The 19,436-nt window shown below is 37.2% G+C and overlaps 1 protein-coding gene across 6 annotated transcripts in view; it reads right to left on the bottom strand.

The window, feature by feature from the left end:
- Positions 1-19,436, bottom strand: part of LOC116179315 (transducin beta-like protein 2) — a 124,198-nt gene that overhangs the window by 6,008 nt on the left and 98,754 nt on the right. For 3 of the 6 annotated variants that reach the window (XM_031499082.1, XM_031499081.1, XM_031499083.1), the window contains 2 exons: positions 6,867-7,079; positions 3,044-4,925 (listed from right to left, as the gene is read on the bottom strand). In XM_031499082.1, the coding sequence (XP_031354942.1) occupies positions 3,412-4,925; positions 6,867-6,912 (1,560 nt within the window). In that variant the 5' untranslated portion in view covers positions 6,913-7,079 and the 3' untranslated portion in view covers positions 3,044-3,411. Of the gene's footprint in view, positions 1-3,043; positions 4,926-6,866; positions 7,080-7,291; positions 7,762-8,254; positions 8,396-19,436 lie in introns of those variants that run through there. The other 3 variants (XM_031499084.1, XM_031499080.1, XM_031499085.1) reach the window with 3 other exon arrangements.

Consider the following 19,436-nt stretch of genomic DNA (forward strand, 5'->3'; position numbering starts at 1 on the left):
GTATCGTTCTAACCCTCGGCGTCTCCCAATAAACGCCAAAATATGAACAAACTGGCTTCTGCATGCAATTGGAGGGCATAACACTCTAATGTAAATGGCACCCAGTCTCACGTTTGTATAGAACCGTTAACACATTGCTCGGCTTCGCCTCGCACATTAACACACAAATGATGATGTCACCGTTGGATTCTACAATATGGAATATTTTAGTTCTAGGTAAACTACCTTTTCCGTTCACATTACGCCAAAGTGTTATTCAGAAAAGTTGTTCAGAATGAAAAGTTATAGCGTTATGCAATCAATCAATTTTCAAAATGGTTGGCCATATACTTTGATAAAGACGATTTTATATTTTATTTTTCATTTGCCTATTATATGTCAATTATATCTGTCATATGTGATATATGAAGCAGTCTATTACGCCCAAGGGCATAATGAGAGGGCATAATGGATTGTCATCTCATTATGCCCTCAAACGGCCTGTCAAATTGATTGACGGAGTTATATTATGTAATAAAAAAGATGCAACTTGATTCGTATGAAGCACTTTAATGTTGGGCAAACAATAATCATGACATTTGTATATTGGAAATGCATTCTTTGGAACGATGAAAAATAAAATGTTGTATGCACCTCGGGCATTACTCAATATTTAACCCTCGGGCGACTTACAATCACTCGGGTCGGAGGCCCTCGGGCTCTGTCGCCCTCGGCATAAATATTGAATGCCCTTGATGCATAAATAACTATTATGGACCTATTTTACTTCAAGGGAATCATCCATTTCAAATCTCAACAACTCGGCGCGAGGAAATAGCGACGAACTATAAAAAATTAAAGACCCTGTTAAAGGAAAATCAAGAGACAATCTAGAAAAATATCAACTGGTTTTTTTTTTGTTTTTTATATATTTCTTTTTTGTATTAAATAAAACTTTGGCTAATAAACCATGATAACCCACTTTGCGAGTTACGGAAGCTAATTTTTTTTTGTTTTTTTTTTTTTCATTATGGATGGAAACTCTTCGATGTTTGGCGATATTAAAAAGTGGGTGAACGTCTTGTTCATCCGATGCATATCAGTATTACTTCTGTTTAGTGGTAGTCTTTGGTAGTCTCACTGGTATTCTTTGGTATTCCACTGGTAGTCTTTGGTATTCCACTGGTAGTCTTTGATAGTCCACTGGTAGTCCCAGTGGTAGTCTTAGGAATTCCCAATGGTAGTCTTTGGTAGTCCTTAGTAGTCTTTAGTATTTCCATTGGTAGTCTTTGGTAGTCTGGTGTACATTATTTTCGAGGGAGGTTTGCCCCTCGACTGTTGAGAAGTCTATCCGTAAGTGCGGTCCGCACCGGGCGCTACAAATTTTGGGGCAGAATTTGTATATTTAGATTTAGTTGTAAAAAACAACTTGATCACTTCAAAGGTTACTATTCTATTTCTAAGAATTATACGGCCGGTTGCAGGAAAGCGAATTATAATCAAAGTCCTACATTATTTGCCAAATCTGAGTTTAAACAAGAATTTATTTATAATTAAATAAAATAAAATAAAAAATACTCGAAAGAATAATTCATGGTAATTCTTTGTAAATAAGGTATATGCGTTGTATCATAATGGTTGTATCTTTGAATATAGTACCTACAATCAAAGCTTGGTATCATAGGTCGGTATATCCCCACTATTCGTGCTTAATTTAAATAGGGCATCCAATGGTAAAAAAGTTCCCCGCTTATGGTTTGTCTCAATACAATATTATTTATTTATGTTTATTAATTTCGCATAGTATAAATACCTTCTGCATTAATGTTACTGTGCACTGTTCTTTGACAACAAATAAATGTTTTTATGAACAATTTACAAAGTTAAATACAGCGACGCAGACGAATACCTACTGACAGTGTTGCAACTTTTTCGCGTGCAATACTCCCTTTGTCTTTACCAGAAATTTCATTTCAGCTATCAAAATTCCCTCTACATTGTTTTTACCATTTGTATCTATACTCGTATTTAAAAAAAACACACACAAATTTTTGTAATAAAATGAACTCGTTTTTTTGTGAAATCTCAGTGACTCACCCAAATGGTAGACACATGTGTCAAACATCTGGCGTTAGACCTTCGATTCTTTTACCAGGTAAAGAGTGTTAAAAACATGAAAAGATCCGTTGCTATTGCGCTCTATTTAGTGTGTATGCATAAAGTATGCACGTACCACCACACATCAATATTTTTAGAAAGTAAATATTAGATTATTATTCGAAACTTTATTTTAACAAATATTCTGTTCATTATAATATTATAGGTACGTAATAAATAAAAAGTATTGTGTATCGAGAATATGCCCGCCACAGCGTCAACGGGCGGCATTGCTCTTGATAGGATATTATCAGTCCCCTTTCTTTCATTGTCTATAGGCTATAGTCAATTCTCTGTAAGAGAGACAGGAAGCACTTCCACTAGCGGAGCCTTACGGCGTTTCCTTACGAACATAACGATCGCGCGCATTTGATTAAAAACGCAAGCCAAACCAACCATAATAGATACAAAAAATGTATTGAAAATAAATTGTAGAGGACTACATTTCTCCCAAGAACAACCGCGAGAGCGTACGCCTTTCTTCAACCGTTTTTGAAAAAGAGGGCTTTACACATGAGTGATGCGTACTCTTAATCCATTTCACATTCAGCTTGTTTGCACTTATGTGATCAAAACATTCAGGTAGGTCAACACTACAAATGGCTCGGACTACTAGGCCGAGTGGGAGAGAAACAGTTAAATTCAACATGTTGACTTTTTTTGTGTTTAGGATAATTGCAATGATTTGAGATTTAATTCCAAGGTTATTCATTCCAATGAACTTACCTGGTTGAATATCCTCTACAATTCCATTTGCAAACAAAGATTGGTACACAAAACAGAAGAACGAGTATCTTAAAGTTGGTTTATTGTTGATAAGCGTGGCACTGTGTACACAGGATTTTATTGTGCTCAATTTACAACGGATAGGAGCCAAGATCGGGGATGGCAGTAGAAAATAACAACGTTGACAAATATAATAAAGTTATATTTCAATGTATTAAACATCATTGAACATTTTAAAATGTGTTATCATCGTAATAGTAAAATAGTTGCTTACCGTTTTGTCGTCGGCCATTCTATCAAGTATTATTATCAAAAAAATTACAAACTAGAGTCGTACAAAACACGTATTTATAGATTCGCTTTCTAGGAACATAAAATACTATCGTTTCTTAAGCATAGTGTTACGCTTACAAACTAACATCACATTTCCTTCAGTACATTTAGACGTAATGTAAGTAAAGAAATGGAGAAAACGTAAAAAAAAATGAGAATGGTATTGCAGCAATAAATAAAGGCACGAATGAAGGTATGACGAGTACGAAAATATCACTAGTAGGGGTCCATCGGTTTTAGAAAGTCTCTACGGACCTTCCACAATATTAACTCCATGCAGGCGCGGGCGTCCTCGTAACTGTTATGCCCACTGGCACTACACTGAATGTCTCTCTTTAAAACGCAGGACGTTATCGACTTTAACGCTCTGCGATAGGGTAGTCCATTCGGATGTGCGAATACAACCGCCGTATCCACCACCGTGTAATGCATAATTCTCAGCGCACGCAAGTCGTTCTCCAGCCCGTGTCCGATCAAAATCGTGTCGGCATTCACAAAGCCCATTATATCGTTTTGTACCTCGCGTAAACTTTTAATTCCACTTTTACTACTCAAGTCCTTCTCCGTAATTCCAGAGAAGCGAGTGTTATAATCGATTATCTCGCTTTCTGGCTTAACGAAGCTATCGTAAACCAATCGTCCGTCCACTCCGATCACAGTCACTTTGGTAAGCTCGAGTCCTTGAACCGTGTAGCACATCTCACAGTCGAGCGCGTACACGCCGAAATTGCCGTCGGGCGGCAGCGTTTTTCGCGGCCTGGTGCGCACGTACGAATCGTACGGACCGTTAAAACCGACCGAGGTGCCGTTCCACACGTGGAGTTTGCCGACGGTGCAGCCGCGGGAGTTCGGCTTCCCGTGGCAGCACGAATACTCGGTGACATAGCAGCAGGTCCGCGTGTGTTTGCCCATCGTCGCGATTACACTGTGAAGTTTGCCCCAGTGGTACGTGCACTGCTCCTGCGTGAGGTACTCGCCGTGGTTCGAGATGAAGAAGACGTTCCCGCACCGTACGCAATTGTGTGATTCGCCGATCTCGTAGTCGTTAAGTTGGGGCGGTTTCGGGGTCTCCTGATGGCCGGCATCGGAGTCGGGGGGCGTGAGCGGGTAACAGTCGAGGCTCGTGCTGCTTCCTTCCGAGTCGTTTTCTTCTGACACGCTCGAGCTGGCGGAACCCTGGCCGCTATCATGGTTCGCGTTCCATTCCGCTTTGATTTCGGAGTAATCCATGCCCGGCACAAATTCTTGGGCGTTCACGTCAAACTTGCTCTCCTTCACGTTTATCTTCGAGTAGCGCGGCGCGCTTTTCTGCGGGAATTTCTGTTGGGCCTTCGGCATGGTCAGGGGACTCTTGAAGATGATGGCACGGTTGCAGTAGCCGCTGTACTCCAGCGGGTATCCCATTATTAGCATCTGCTCGGGGCTGAGGAAGAAGGTTTGCATTAGCGAGGCCAGCTGGGATTCGGGGATGTTTCCGATTTTCAGAAATTGTTTTAGGGGCGTATGGACGATGGGCTTGCGGCTGACGGCGAGTTCGCTCTTTCGGTTGCGGAATTTACGCTTTTGCTCGGGCGAGGAGTCGTCGCGGCGGCGATTCTTGCGCTGGCGGCGCGACAGGCCGGTGCGTGGGCTCGGACTTTCGGACGACGGGACGCTGGTCTCGTGACTGGAGTCGTTGTTGCTACTGCTCGTGCCACCATCTTGCAACTTGCCACCGGGATCGGGCTCTTCTGCACACAGAATAACAAAATCACTAACAGTCCACACTCGGTGATTAGGGTTGGACTAATTGAGAGAGGGCGTCCTCGGGTACAGGATAGAAGGATTTGGGAGCCTTAATCTCAAGATAACCTCCTCAATGCATAATCCTATTCTATTGGGATCAAGATGCCTGTATTTAAAACATGCGAGAATGCGTAGAAGAAGATGCAAGGGATGAGCGGGAGAGCCTCCCAAAAACCTCCTTGCAAGTGATCACCTGCGTGCCTGGGTTGGAAAATCAATCATCGATCACTCGTGAATTATGGACTCAAAAGGTGGAAACGCGAATTCTCAGAATTTTTTTGATCAATTAAACTAAAAATTTTCTGCGATCTATAAAATTTCATTTTTTAACTCTTTTTGAATTTGATTTTTTTTTACTCTTAAAATTATTGTGAATTCTTGGAATTTTTTTCAAATTCTAAAAATGTTTTTTAACTTTCAAATCCTCCCTAAATTTGAGTTTTTGTGATCAATTAAGCAGTAAAAATTTTCTGGGATATATAAAATTTAATTGTTCAACTCTTCTTGAATTTGATTTTTTTATTCTTGAAATTATTGTGAATTTTTGGAATTTTTTTGAATTTTTAAAACTGTTTTTTAACCTTCAAGTCCTCCCTGAATTTGAGTTTTTGTGATCAATTTAATTTTTCAACACTTCTTGAATTTGATTTTTTTACTCTTAAAATTATTGTGAATTCTTGGAATGTTTTCATTTTTTTTATTGTCGAGATTTTTTAAGATGTTTGAAAATTTTCAAACCTCCCCGTTAATTTTTCCAGTTTTAAATTTTCGAAATTTTTTAAACTTTAAAATCTTCCTAAATTTGAGTTTTCAGGCTTAATGCGTCTCACACGTTTGTACACGTTTAAAATAAGTCCATAATTCTCATGGGACACACAATATAAAGTAGGTAAAAGTTTATTGCATGCTATTATACTTTAATTGTAGTAGTGAGATTATCACTGACTGAAGGCAAAAGATTGAAAGGGACTGTACTCGTACACTTAACTATGTGCTTCTTTTTCCTTCGAACATGGAAGAGACGTTAAAGTGAATAAGTTCGAAACTAGCCTGTCAATATAAAAAACCACTCAGTGACACACTGTCAACAGAAAAACAAAAACAACCACGATAAGATGATAAGTGTAGGAAAACAAACAAGAATCCTAGGTGCTGTTGGAACAGTAAACAACTCCTATAGGAAGCAGAACATGCGAGATAGTCAAGGGAAAGAAAGCCAGGGGCTCTATAACCGTTGTTATGTTTGATATTAGCATGGCCCTAATGAGGTGAAAATTGTATATTTTTTGAATTTTAGTTTACTTCTTATGTAGCTAATTTTACAATGATTTCCTCCTTGTGCACACCAGGGACCCAACCGGTCTGTTAAATTATTTACAGTCCGAGAGGATTCTGGTAAAAAAGCACATTAATAGCAAAGGCAATCTGAGTTCACAAGCCAACCAGCTTCGCACAGAAAGAGGGAATAGAAGTGTCTCATAATGCACATACAAAATGCAATAAATCAGGGAAGCCCTTTACAAAAAGGTGATCTACCTACATGAAGTTAGAGAGGAGTGCGGGACAGGAATGGAGCCGCACAGGAGACACCTACTGTCACAGTGCAGGCACCGTTATGGGAACCACTCCTCACTCACTAATAACAACAACAGTCACTTACACTGCACTCACTCTCTAAAAACAAATGTTGCTTTTTTTGTACCCGATGATTAATTTACAGTTGGCCATGATTCGTGGTAAAAGAATCGAAAGTGTACGTGTTGAGTAAGTGCCATTTTACTGATTCGAGAGTTATCTGTAACTTTGAAATTGTCTGATAAATTGGATAAGATAGTAGCGGTAAAAAGATCAAAGTTACTAGAGCTAGGCAAAATGTAAGAACGTACCGTCAGCGCAGGAAGCCAGATATTTTCCGTTGCTAGAGAAATCCATGTCGAGCACTTCGGAGGTGTGCCCCTTCAACGATGTAAGTAGCCAAGGGTGAGTGTAGGACTGCTTGTCGGAACGGCCAGTCCACCGTCCTTCCACTGAGACTTTCTTCTTACTTTTGGAAACGACACTTTCTTTCTTCTTCTCAACTTGCTCGGAACGTTTCTCATCTGCAATGAAATTGTGATGATGAGAAATTTGGAGCGAAAACAACGATTTCATGGTATTTTTAGAGCGCAATGGGAGTGGAGAGCACTTTAACGACCGGTCACGGTGTAAAAATAACCTAAACGCTGCCACACGTGGTGTTATTTAGTAGGTGAAATTCTGATCAAAGTTTACACTTTTTTTGAGTGAATTAATGAATGAGAGAGTATCTTACGTTTTCCTCTATCGTCCACGTTTTTATTTTCAGCATTGAGCAGTCTAACTATGTAAAAGAACAACAGCACACAAACACCGACGAAACCGGTAACAAAAATTGTGGAAATTTCGATAAAGTTCCCTTCGCTATCCATTTTCCTTTTCGTTATCAATACAATTAAAAATCCAAAAAAAAACGCGAATCACTTGCACTTAACTCGTACGAGATACGGATTACAACTAATCAAACACGGTCACGCGCACTTCTCAAAATACCGTAATCTTCCTGATTGGTCAAATACTGTGGAAAGCCCGCGAAATGTCGAAGAAATTCAAACGCTTCATTCGTATTTTATACATTTTAAACATTTTCGGACACGTGTTTTTCAATTTTCCCATTCAATTTCTCTTCCAATTAAGAAGAGAGAGAAACTAGCAGAATGCCAAAACGTTTCGAATGAAATTATTTGACGTACTAATAGAAATTGTGCAGTTCCCGCTTTATAAATGGAAACGGCGCGCTACGAACCAATCCGATCGTCCCCCACGAATCGCTCATTTAAATGACGCGTCGCTGCCGCGTCTTGTCGGAATTCGGCAGATCTACCTCTTACGCTTACCTATGATTCTTCTTCGCGGTGGCGATTAAAGCGCGTACTGTTCAACACTTGCAGACATTTAATACGGCGGAGGGCAATAACAAATTAATCACAAAAGTAAATAAGATAACGCCAGACCTTAATTATACTTTTAAATCAACAACAATCTTATTTTCGGGAATAGTAAAACAAAATGAAGTGGAACGGAAAATCCTGCCTACAATTTATGAAATCATTACCAATGACGTGTCCGCGGTAAATTCAAAGTTATTACATCATCTATTAGAGAGTACGCAAAACGCGTGTCTTGGGTTAGACTAATCGATAAGGAGGTTTGTGAACTTAAAAATTAAGCGTCGCCACGTGACGTCCGTCGTCCTTACCTATCAACACAACACACACACTGATACAGTTACTTCAGTGAAATGTGTTAATGTAGCCTAGGAAAATCGGAAGGATTTTCCCTTATTACTACGACCGTGATAAATACGTGCCGCTGACGCGCGGACGCGGTTTCATCGCGGAATCGCCGACGAAGTTTGTGGAAACGATGACAGATTTCAAAACTTCCCAAAATCTGGTGATAACTCACAACAGCGGCAGCATCTCTGCCGATTGCGTTTGTCGACGACTGCACTTTCCAAACGCATCCGCCAATAATACGCAAATTTCGCGGGTTATCGCGAAAATAAACTCAAAATTCGATAACACAGCCGACCTTCTCTAATCGAACGTCAAGGTCGGCATGTGATTTTTTTAAATCAAACACGTACCCGCTATGAATATTAATAATACAAAATTGCGACACTACAAACCCCGTTTGTTACATAAAACGTAAATATGCGACGCCTCGTGAAGAATGGACGCGTTCGTTAGAAAGTGAGCTAATTATGCGCGAATATTTTCGTGAAGTGCAATTTGTTAATGAGCTCATTAAAAGGACAACGATGGGAAAATCTCCCACTTAGAAGAAAGGCGCTAATTGATATTTTCTGCTAGAATCGAAATTAGCATTCCGGTAATGCCACGGCGTGGCACTGCGCTGAACTCTGACCATCACTTAATGCTAATCTGTTAGAATGCGGCGCATAGCTCCCTTTGATCCCAAATTTTCAAAGACTCTTTGGCTACGACCTTTGCCTTCAATTCAACCTTATCAAATCTTGTAGTACGTGTACTTCTGCCTAATCTTTTGGCGAAGATGATTATCTCGTTTTATTAGACAATCTCGTTTTCAAGGACTGCAAAAATCCCCGAAGCTGGAGGACCATGCATTTGGAGTCAGTCCCATTTATAAATTTACAATAATTTTGAGTACGAATTTGGTACTCTTGTGGTTTTCGCGTTATTCCAATTTTTAAAATGTCACACCTCTACAGTTGAATTCAAGAAAGGTGAGCCCTACGTCACTAATGTGTGAATCAATCTCCAACTATTGTTACCATCTCTTTCTCGCTTATGTGGTGATATGTGATAAAGAATAAAGAACTCGTTTGAAATTTGTTCGCAAACTGATGACGCAGAACTTTTTCATAGCTCGATTTTGTGCCTGTTTTTGCTATATTATTAGCTCTTAGACTTTTTGAGTTATTGACCCTTTTTGGAATGAAACCCTAACCTCACATTTATTTCTATATACCTATCCGTACTTCTATTTCTCCAACTTTACACCTACACTTCCATGTTAAAATTAGAAATACTTTCGTACCTCGATTTTGTGCTTATTTTATACAGGGTGTCACAGTCATATTATGACCCCATTAATTTTGATAACACAAAAAAGTTTCAAATAAAAGTTTCGATATATTTAACACCCTGTATATTTTTATACTTTTGAGTAGCCCTGTACTTCCTGATAACGAATATCTAGATAATATTCTGTAATGACTTTTGCACTAAGGGATCACATAGTTGGCTATGCATGAGAAAATTTGAAGACGAGATACCAGTCCAGTTGTGCATAGACAACAGTAGAAGTCACTTTGAGGAGCTATAGGATCTTAAATATGGTATTTTATACTAACTTAGTCATCACTTTTGTTATCCTTGCAAAAAGTCATTAAAGAATGAAACGAATTTTTATTGATATATTGCTCCATGTGAAAATTATTTTGGATATATTAATGTAGCAGGTAAGTAGAGGCAAATAATTTAATGTTTTTTATTTTCTTTATATATATATAATATTCTCTATAATAAAAAAAAACATTAAATTATTTGCCTCTACTTACCTGCTACATTAATATTATAATGAAACGAATGTTATACAATATTATACAGGGTGATCCTAAATATGATATAAATACGGAAGGGGCTAATTCTTTGTGGCCTATTTTATGACTAAAAGTTCATATAAACATAGGTCCGCAAACGCTTCGTTACTGATCTACAGGGTGTTACAATTTTAAAATGTGTTAAGTTTTTGAAGTATTTTGCTCAAATTTTAAACATATAAGTTACGCTGAAGTGCTTACATCATTGGTCATTACGACCACGGTAATGAGGATTTACAGGGTGTTATTTTTTCTAATTTTAAAATGATCCAGAAGGCCCTAGCTTTATTTGGACAATATCTTGTTTATTATTAATTTTGACAGTTGCCATTGAAAATTGTATCTTGTGTTTGCATACGTTTATAATTTAAAGGTTTAATTTGTAATGGGAACGGTGAAATTATATATCGGTAGCGAAGCGTTCGCTGACCTATGTTTGTATGGACTTTTAATCATAAAATTAGCCCCTTCCGTATTTACATTATATTTAGGAACACCCTGTACATTTGTAATCAAGAAATACAGGGCTACCCAAAACTATAAAAATATACAAGGTGTTCCGTTAAAGATATTAAAAACGTATTTTGTTGGGCACACCCTGTATATTCAACTCAAGCAGTTGCTACATTTATAGTCGGTGCAGATCAAATAAATAAAACTTTTATTTGAAACTGTTTTTGTTCCCAAAATTAATGAAAATAAGTGGGGGTCAAAACTCAAAATATACTGAGAAACCCTATACTTTTTGCTTCGTTCGTATTCGTACAAATTTTGTGCTTTTGAGATTATTCGCATTTTTATAAATGGACTCCAACTTCACAGCTCACATCACATCATTTTTTGTGTATCCTAGACATTTTATGCTCATATGCTTTTTGAATTATTCGCCTTTTTGGAAAAAAGTCTATATTTGATGCTGTAAAATTGGAAATCTTTCTCCAGGAAATTTCTTCGATAGTCATTCTTGCACGATTAGGGGATTGTGCGCGGGTGCACCATCCTGTTGAAATCAACGGTTTCCAACTTTTGGTTTGTGTGTGTGTGTCATACAGGGTGTTTCGAAATTCGCGCACACGGACTGTGGGATCATGGGATGGTGTTATACAACGAAAACTGAATAAAAAGTTCCTCTACCGGTTTTTGATCAGACCGGCACTTTTTTCTTCGACGTGCTGAAGCTTGTTTCCTAGCAGACGGCGGACATTTTGAACAACTGTTGTAATTACGTACTCGTCATAATTAGAGTTTATTTTGAACCTTCTTTTATTTTTGAAAATGTGTTATTATTAAGTTTACCCAGTGGCGCAGCGTAGGGGGGGGGGGGCGGAGATTTTTAAAACCGCGGTAGCTCGAAAAATAGCGATCTGATGGAAAACTGGTAGAGGAACTTGTATATGGTTGTATTTGTAATAAAAGATGATACTAAAGACAGTATGTACCTACTATTTTACGGGTTTATGGGTTGATGATGATTACCCCGTAACGGAACTTTGTATTAAACATCTCTCAACGGTGTCTTGTACAGCTCAAAAAGTAGCAATAATACAGAGATTTTTTATTTTTCGGTATCTGTTAAAATAACACCAGAAAAAAATAAAAACCAAATCGGCAAATTTGGGTTTTTATGGAATATCTTCGGAAGTAATCGGAATTTTATAATTTTCTTTAAAGCATGATAATAATTGCTTAATTATGCAACTTTTCCCTAATTTGACCATCGTCGTAGCTTGTATGGTTTCGGAGATCCTCATGATAAGACATTCTTATCTTGGACACAGTGTATATGTAAAACGAGACTCCGACAACCGTTTTACGTCCTTACAGTGGTAAAATTTGATCCCTCGCACGGTTTGATGTATGAACGGACGAAGGAAACGCATTTCCATTATTGAAAAATGTCCCAGAGGCACTACCAGGATTTTTAAAGAATGCCAAACACGATGAATGCCGGATATCTATATCTCGAAAAGGAGGCCCCGGTATAGTTTACAAAAACTTGACAGAATTCTAACATTGATAAGATCTAAAATATTTTCAAGTTGGGGCTCTACAAATTTTCAATAGAGCACCCCATATATTATTTCACGTTGTTAACAAAGCACCTATTTTCCGCCTTAATTTTTCATACCCGAAGTTAGGACCACAGCGTACATTTGTGGAGTTGACCAGCTCTGCTGAACACCGCGATCGGGAACGTTTTAAGTTGGGCGCTCCGAAAATATTTCTGTGTAGAACTTAAGGTAGAAATTAGCCGCTCGTTAACCGAAAATAAGAAACTGTATAATTTGCCGTTTGCAACCGTTCCCATAGGAATATTTAAACTGATTTTACAGTCGCCGAAAGCTCTCTTGCCAGGGAAGACGAGAGAGAATCAATCTTATTCACTTTTAGGTCAATTATCAACGTAATAAGAGATTCCGTCTGACCTAGCATTCCAAGGAAAAAAGGGCATTGACTGCCGAATTTGGAGATTTCATTCCGACTATTTGGATAACTATAATTAACCGCAGTTAGTTCAATGGGTTACAGCACGCTATTAAGTGAGATTATATCCGTTAGGTGCGCTCTTAAAAAACTTGAATTTTGACACCGGTCCCACATCCTTATTGAGACGTCTAGAAAAACCGTCGTTCCCCCCCATGGCATAGCCGAATTTTGTTGGTTTACAGAAACGTAAGTTTAATCGAAACCACTGACTGACCACTTTAAAGAAGGATAACGCCCGTGTTAACTGATGATGCTTTTACATTAAGTTTACCGCACCCTAACTATAGTTTTTACTTTTTCTTACACAGTAATTCCTACCGGAGGGGGATGTTATCTCGCTTTCCGGCCCTTGCTTTCCCGTAGAAACCGTTACCGAATCCGGTTATTTACTATTCCCGCTTAGGGAGTTTCCACTTTTGTTTTTTTGTGTTGTATTCGAAAAATCAAATGCTACTCAATACAGTGTGTACTTTTTTTACAGGTCATACCTATAGATGTAAGAAAATAAGGTTGATAATGATTTCTTCGAAACGAAACGTTGTAATAAATATCTCTCAACGGTGTCTTCTAGAGTAAAAATTTGATTAATTTGCAAACAACAGGATAAGTTCGATTTCGTTTCCTATGCTCACAAGCTTTCAGCCAGAAATATTAGTCATTTGTCCTTATTGCGTTCATTGTTTGCAATCAGATATCCTCCTCCTAAGATGACAAAGAAAAAGTAGAACAATCTTCGTTTTCATAATGCTAGAACTGTGTGTGTTTATTGTTCAAGTCGAACTAGGTCGTAGCACAAATTTTTCTGGTTCCTTTGCTAAATTTGGTCTAGCGCGTGTGACGCAATGGAGTAAGCGCTCGACTGTGATACTGAGGGTCCCTGGTTCGAATCCAGGCATGGATGTTTGTAAAGTGGGTTGGATTGCCGATTGGCTGAAGTCCCGCCCACTTAAAAATAAAGGCAATACATGAATGCAGTGAAAGTTATCTAAAATTCTATTTTTGCGTGCGTATAAGTTCATCGGCGAATCTGATAATAACAAGAGTTTTGGACACGCGAACGCGAAATTGATTACGCGTAGCACTCAAAAACAGATTTATCAGGCAAGGAAAAAAATGTTAAACTGACAATTCCGTGTTTATACAAATCTCGCTGATACCAATACAAACTTAACCCACTTCGTAACCTGCTTTACTTTAAAATGGTAAAATAACAATGAAACGAGAAAATGGTCTACCATCGGCGGCAGTTGGTTTGGGATCAGCAACGGTAAAATTACCTACACGATTCGTATTTGGTCGAATAAAGTAAACGGTTTATTTCATCAGGTAATAATTAGAAATATATAAGGATCTCGAGATTCAGTTCCCATTATTTTCATAATACCCGTTACAAGGTCAGGCACCTGTAACCGTTAGCTACAAAAAACAGCGGAACGTGTAATCCACGTACTCGAGATGGACACGTCAGTTTGAATGGCGTTCCTCAGGGATCTACTCCCGGACCGAATTGCGAAATATTTACAACGCAATTTCAAGATTTTAGGACAAAGTGCTGAGGTTATCGCGTGTACTCGAATCTGTCGCAACATTTTCCACCAGACTGTGCACTTACAACTATCAGTTTTATCAGTTAGATTTTATAACACTTTCTTAACAATTATCAAAAAAGTAGTACGTTGTAATAAGTATGCGATTAATTACCGTGCATTTAGGAGTATACTTATTTAGTTAAGCTAATATTGTACGATATCAGAGAGGACTATTATCAGGGGAAAAGATTCGCAAATTACGTCACCCTGTAACCTTGTAGCTGTATCACTATTTAGATTTGGGAACGTAATTGTGATTTTTTTCACACAAACGTGAGCCATACCTAGCAACAAAAAAATTCTGAATTTTTGTTAAAAAATAGCTCAACATCTGGAAATACTCTAAAAGATGAATCAAAGTTAACAATAACAAACTAAATTAAGGCGAAACGTTATTCTTAGACGTTATCAGGTGCTGGGTAAACTACGACGACGTCGTCATAAGGTAAAAAATCACTTGGCAAACAGCGGGCGAGTAAATCTCGTGAGACATCATTCTCTTGGGAAAGGCGTAAACAATTGTGATTCGAAAAATTTGCATACATCGTCAACATGTTTTCTTGCAACTGGAAAACCACTCCAAAATTTCCAAAACCCATACACAGATCCTGTCAAATTTCAACGTCATGCTGCAAGTTCCTCAGCATACTTTCCTACATTTTCCTACTAACAGTTCCGGTGAACTTCGTACCGCATGTGGGGTCCCCCCGTGGGAAATTCGAGAAGTTCTTTCGGAGTACATCTTCAAAGAATACCTACGTTCTAAATGTCCAGTCTCTTTTCGAATGAAAAACGTAAATTCCCGCTACCGTGGTAATTTCGGAAAATGTTTTACTAACTCAGAAATTTTCGCGGGCATACGTCCAACCATTCCCCAATGTTTCATCGCAATCGGATAAACGATGTAAGTAGGTACATATATGAGACAGACAAACATTCATTTTTATTAAGGATCCTCAGATCCTTTATAGTTTCTGGTTTTGTATTGTCGTCTGTCCGTCCGTCCGTGTGTGCTCCAACTCAAAAGTGGCCGATTGTGTTGTGGTGACCGTGTACTTTGAACATTAAGGACGGACGCTATTGATTTTCAAGAAGCTGGTTCAACAGGAGTTGAAGAAGTTATAGGACTTCGAGTGAATCGGGAACAGGAAAAACTGCGGGCTCAATATAATAGAAATCAACATATTTCATTCCCTAGGTCATGTATCGAGTTCGGACTTTCGCTAGATTATTCCCTATGACTCTTAGAAGTGTAACAATTCAATATAACTCTTCTCTGTGGTATAGTTTTAGGGCAAAATTTACCCAAAATTATTTTTTACACATAAATTTGGTGTTAAAAGCTTTCAAACGCATTATCTTGATGCTGAAAGAGTACATCATGTGCACATTTGATATTTGCAGGTGTGTGACTGAGTCAAAGATGTTAAATTATTTTTCTGAGGTTACATGGATTTTGATCAAAATATGTCAAAATCGTTATTTATGCACCAAGACCGTTGGGAAAAAGACCAAGAGCATTATCTCAATGACCAAAACATGAATTTGATCTATTTTGACGTCACGCGGTAAGTACAGTTCACTTTACCCCCATACATTTAGATGGGAAATAAGGCACAATAATAAAAATTACACTCATCAAATAAAACACAAAACTTCCAAGGATTTCAAAAGTGCCCAGTGTGATTATGCAATCAATAATAAATACTCATTGAGTCATTTATTGACACATAATCTTTTAAAAAATTTTAAATGTGCCCACTGTGATTACGGAATCTACAATAAATTCATTTTTAAAAGGCATGTCTTAAACCACGATCCTTCCCTGGATTTAAAATGAGCTCAGGGTGATTGGGTTTTCATCGTCATTAAAAAAATACACCCATTATTATTTATATACTGGTTCTATAGCCATGATACATCAAATAACTGTAATTCAATAACTTTATCTCACAAAATATTAAAGAAAACCGGCGAAAACACATTCAAATGAAATTAACAAAACAGCGCACCAGATGAGATTGTTTACTAACCGCGTGACGTCAGAAAGAAATTTAATATGGCGCCTAACTTGCGCACATTTTAAATATCTGAAAGCGAGTTTGAGTTCACATATGCCTACTTAACTGTGCTTTGTACTGGTACCATATATCAGAATGCTACAGCGGGCTAGGCGTAAATGACTAATTTAGGGTCCAACTGACTCCGTGGAGCAGTCTTCGTTGTATAATCACACTGTGCACATTTTAAATCCTTTGCAGACTTGTGTCTTAAGAGCTATCGTTCCAACATATGTTGGAAGATTTGTAGCAAAATTACAATGTACACACTTTAAATATTTGTAAGTATTGCGAGTTAACAGATGTATACTTAAATTTGATTTTTCGTTCGTTGTATAACCACACTGTACACATTTTAAATCCCTTGAACACTTGCGTTTTAAGAGATGTCGTGCCAAATTATGTTGAAGATTTGTTGCAAAATTACAAGGTGTATTTATTTAATTTAACTATTTTGAAGTATTGCGTATTTTTAAGAGGTGCACTGTGCACACTTTAAATATTTGCTACTTACATTTGATTTGTCGTTCGTTGTATATTCACACTGTGCACAAATGCCACATGAAATACTTGGATTTTTTTGTAATTTTTTTGTCTATCGAGTGATGTAAAAATCAAATATGGCGTCCATTTAGTTGATGTCAATATCTCAAAAACCGCCATTTTGAAAAATTTTTTTCTACATCAACTGAATTTATCTCATCGAATCTTGTTGCAACTTTTATTTGAAACTTTTTGTTTTTACCAAAATATTTAAACTTTTTACACTTTTTTCCAATTACCTACGAAACGATTTATTTTTTTCTTTGCCTTTATTAGAAGCATCTTTAATTACAATTTCAAAAAATATCTCCATAAATAATAAAGTTGACATTTATGTTTTTTTTACTATATGCGATATATTTACCTTTACTATAGTTTGTCTAAAATTGACGCGAAGTAATAAATTGTAAATTAGTGAAATAGAAATAGTATTTTTGTATGGAAGTGATTCTCTGTCTATCAGGTACATTTATTACTTCGCGTCAATTTTAGACAGACTATAGAAGCATTTTTGGTCTTTGACCAACAAAATATAAAAGTTGACATTGCGCCGTCTGCGCCTGCGCACTATAATCGTCAAAATTTTTCTTGACTCAGGTTCCAGAGCTATAAGCTACCGAATTCAAAAAAAACGAACTCAAAATTTTGAAAACTGTAGGAGTAGTTAAGGCCTCGGACGGACGGACAGAGGTAATGTCTGCAACAGCGCAGCCAACTTCGTTGGAAAATACGCTAACAAAGTGGATGAATTGTAGTACGAAGAAAGAAGATATTGCTAAGCGCGTGTAATACCGTAGTAATGAAGACAGAGGAAAAACAGGTGAAGGGCGGTGAAGGGAAGGTTGGAGAGATACTGAGAAAAAAGTGGCGCTGAAAATACAAAGATTCGGACATTTGAAAGAGGGGGAGGGGGGTTGAGAAGAAAGAAGCACAATGGAAGTGAAAGGAGGAAAGAAATAAGTATCTAGCGATAAAGAAAAAAAGAACAAAGAAAATACAGATTATGTGACGAGAAAATAGATGATCTAATATGGAAATGTAGAGAGCTAGAAAAAAATGATTTAAAGCAGAAGAGAAATAGTAATCGAAGAAAGGGAAATACAATATATAGAGTATGGGCGAAGAAAATTAATAAAAAAAAAAATAAATGAAATGAATGAAAGAACGAGTCAAGATGCACACGAGAAAATACAGTAACAAAGAGAAGATCGTAAGGAGTAGAATGTGAGCAGAAATATTAACGATAATAGGATTCTTTTAATTTTTGTATGAGATATTGTACTTTTTATTTGAGATTGTGGTGAAAAATATAGGTAGTTCATCTGATATGGAAATGTAAAGGTAGGAAGAAAAACAACTAATAAAGAAAAGAAAATGAAGTCAACAGTGAGTGGAAGAATGAGCCAGGATGGACAGAAGGGGAAGAAGAAAAAAGAAAATACATGGAATGTAGTACACAGAATATGAAAAAAAAATATTGAAGTAAATAGGAGGACAGGATTATTGATTACTTATTTTATTTATTTATTTTTATTTTGTATGAGAAATATATTGTAGTCGTCAAATAAATAAATAATATTAATAGTGTATTAAGTATTTGAAAAAAATTGAGGTTGTAGAAAGGAACCAAACATAATTTGAGTAACCATGATTTTGGGAACGCCGTTTTTGATTTTGCTGAAATTACTAACCCCCGCACCTTCGTTTAGGGGTCCTTGCCTTTTTCTGACATACTTAATTGTTATACTACGATTGCCATTTTTATCTTGTTGTATTATCACATATTATGTTTTCAACAAAACAGATGTTGATAACCTAACATGCAATGGCATAAAAATAGACATTACGAAAGAATTTTGAGGGATTTATGGCTCTTTTTGGTTTTTTCATTGTTAAAAAAAATAAAAATTTGAAAATGGTTAAAGAAGATGACATTACTGCATGCCCCTTCCTGATTGGTGTTGGCGAAAGTACCTCTTGAATACCTACGGAAGCAAAAAATAGAAAATAGTACCCAATGAAGCAAACGATTGATCAAATGTGAAAAATCAATGGAAAACACCATATTTATAAAAAATTAAAAACGATTGCAGATGCACCGCTGAATCGAGCACACTTTTACTGATTCGCATGCTCAATTATTAATCGAAAAGCGACTACTACTACACTTCGATTCACACGGCATAAATAAATGAAAAGTGCACTTAAAATTCCGCGTTATTTTCGAGTGTCCATTGCGTAATCCACTGGTGGTAATTTGGAAGCGCGTCAAAGAGAAATTACAATTCGAAAGGCATTAAAAGACAAGTGTTTGGTCGTGTGTAATGTAAACATAAATTCCAATTTCCCTTCACTTTAGAAGTAAGTAGTTTCCGGAATATATTATTACGCTGTGAATAAAATTTCCGATATCGGACTGACGGCGCACGATTAACAACTGAATGCCAATAAAAACCAAGTTCCATTATAAATAATTCATAAAACCACGTCAGTTTATTGACCAGACACACGCGGAAGTTTAAAAAGAGTCAACCTTGAAATATCATCATTCATATTGTAGTAGGCCACGTCCGACAAACAAAATCGATGCCTTACCCTGTATATGAAAAGGTG

The sequence above is a fragment of the Photinus pyralis genome, unplaced genomic scaffold, assembly GCF_008802855.1.
Source record: "Photinus pyralis isolate 1611_PpyrPB1 unplaced genomic scaffold, Ppyr1.3 Ppyr1.4_LG8, whole genome shotgun sequence".
Lineage (NCBI taxonomy): Eukaryota > Metazoa > Arthropoda > Insecta > Coleoptera > Lampyridae > Photinus > Photinus pyralis.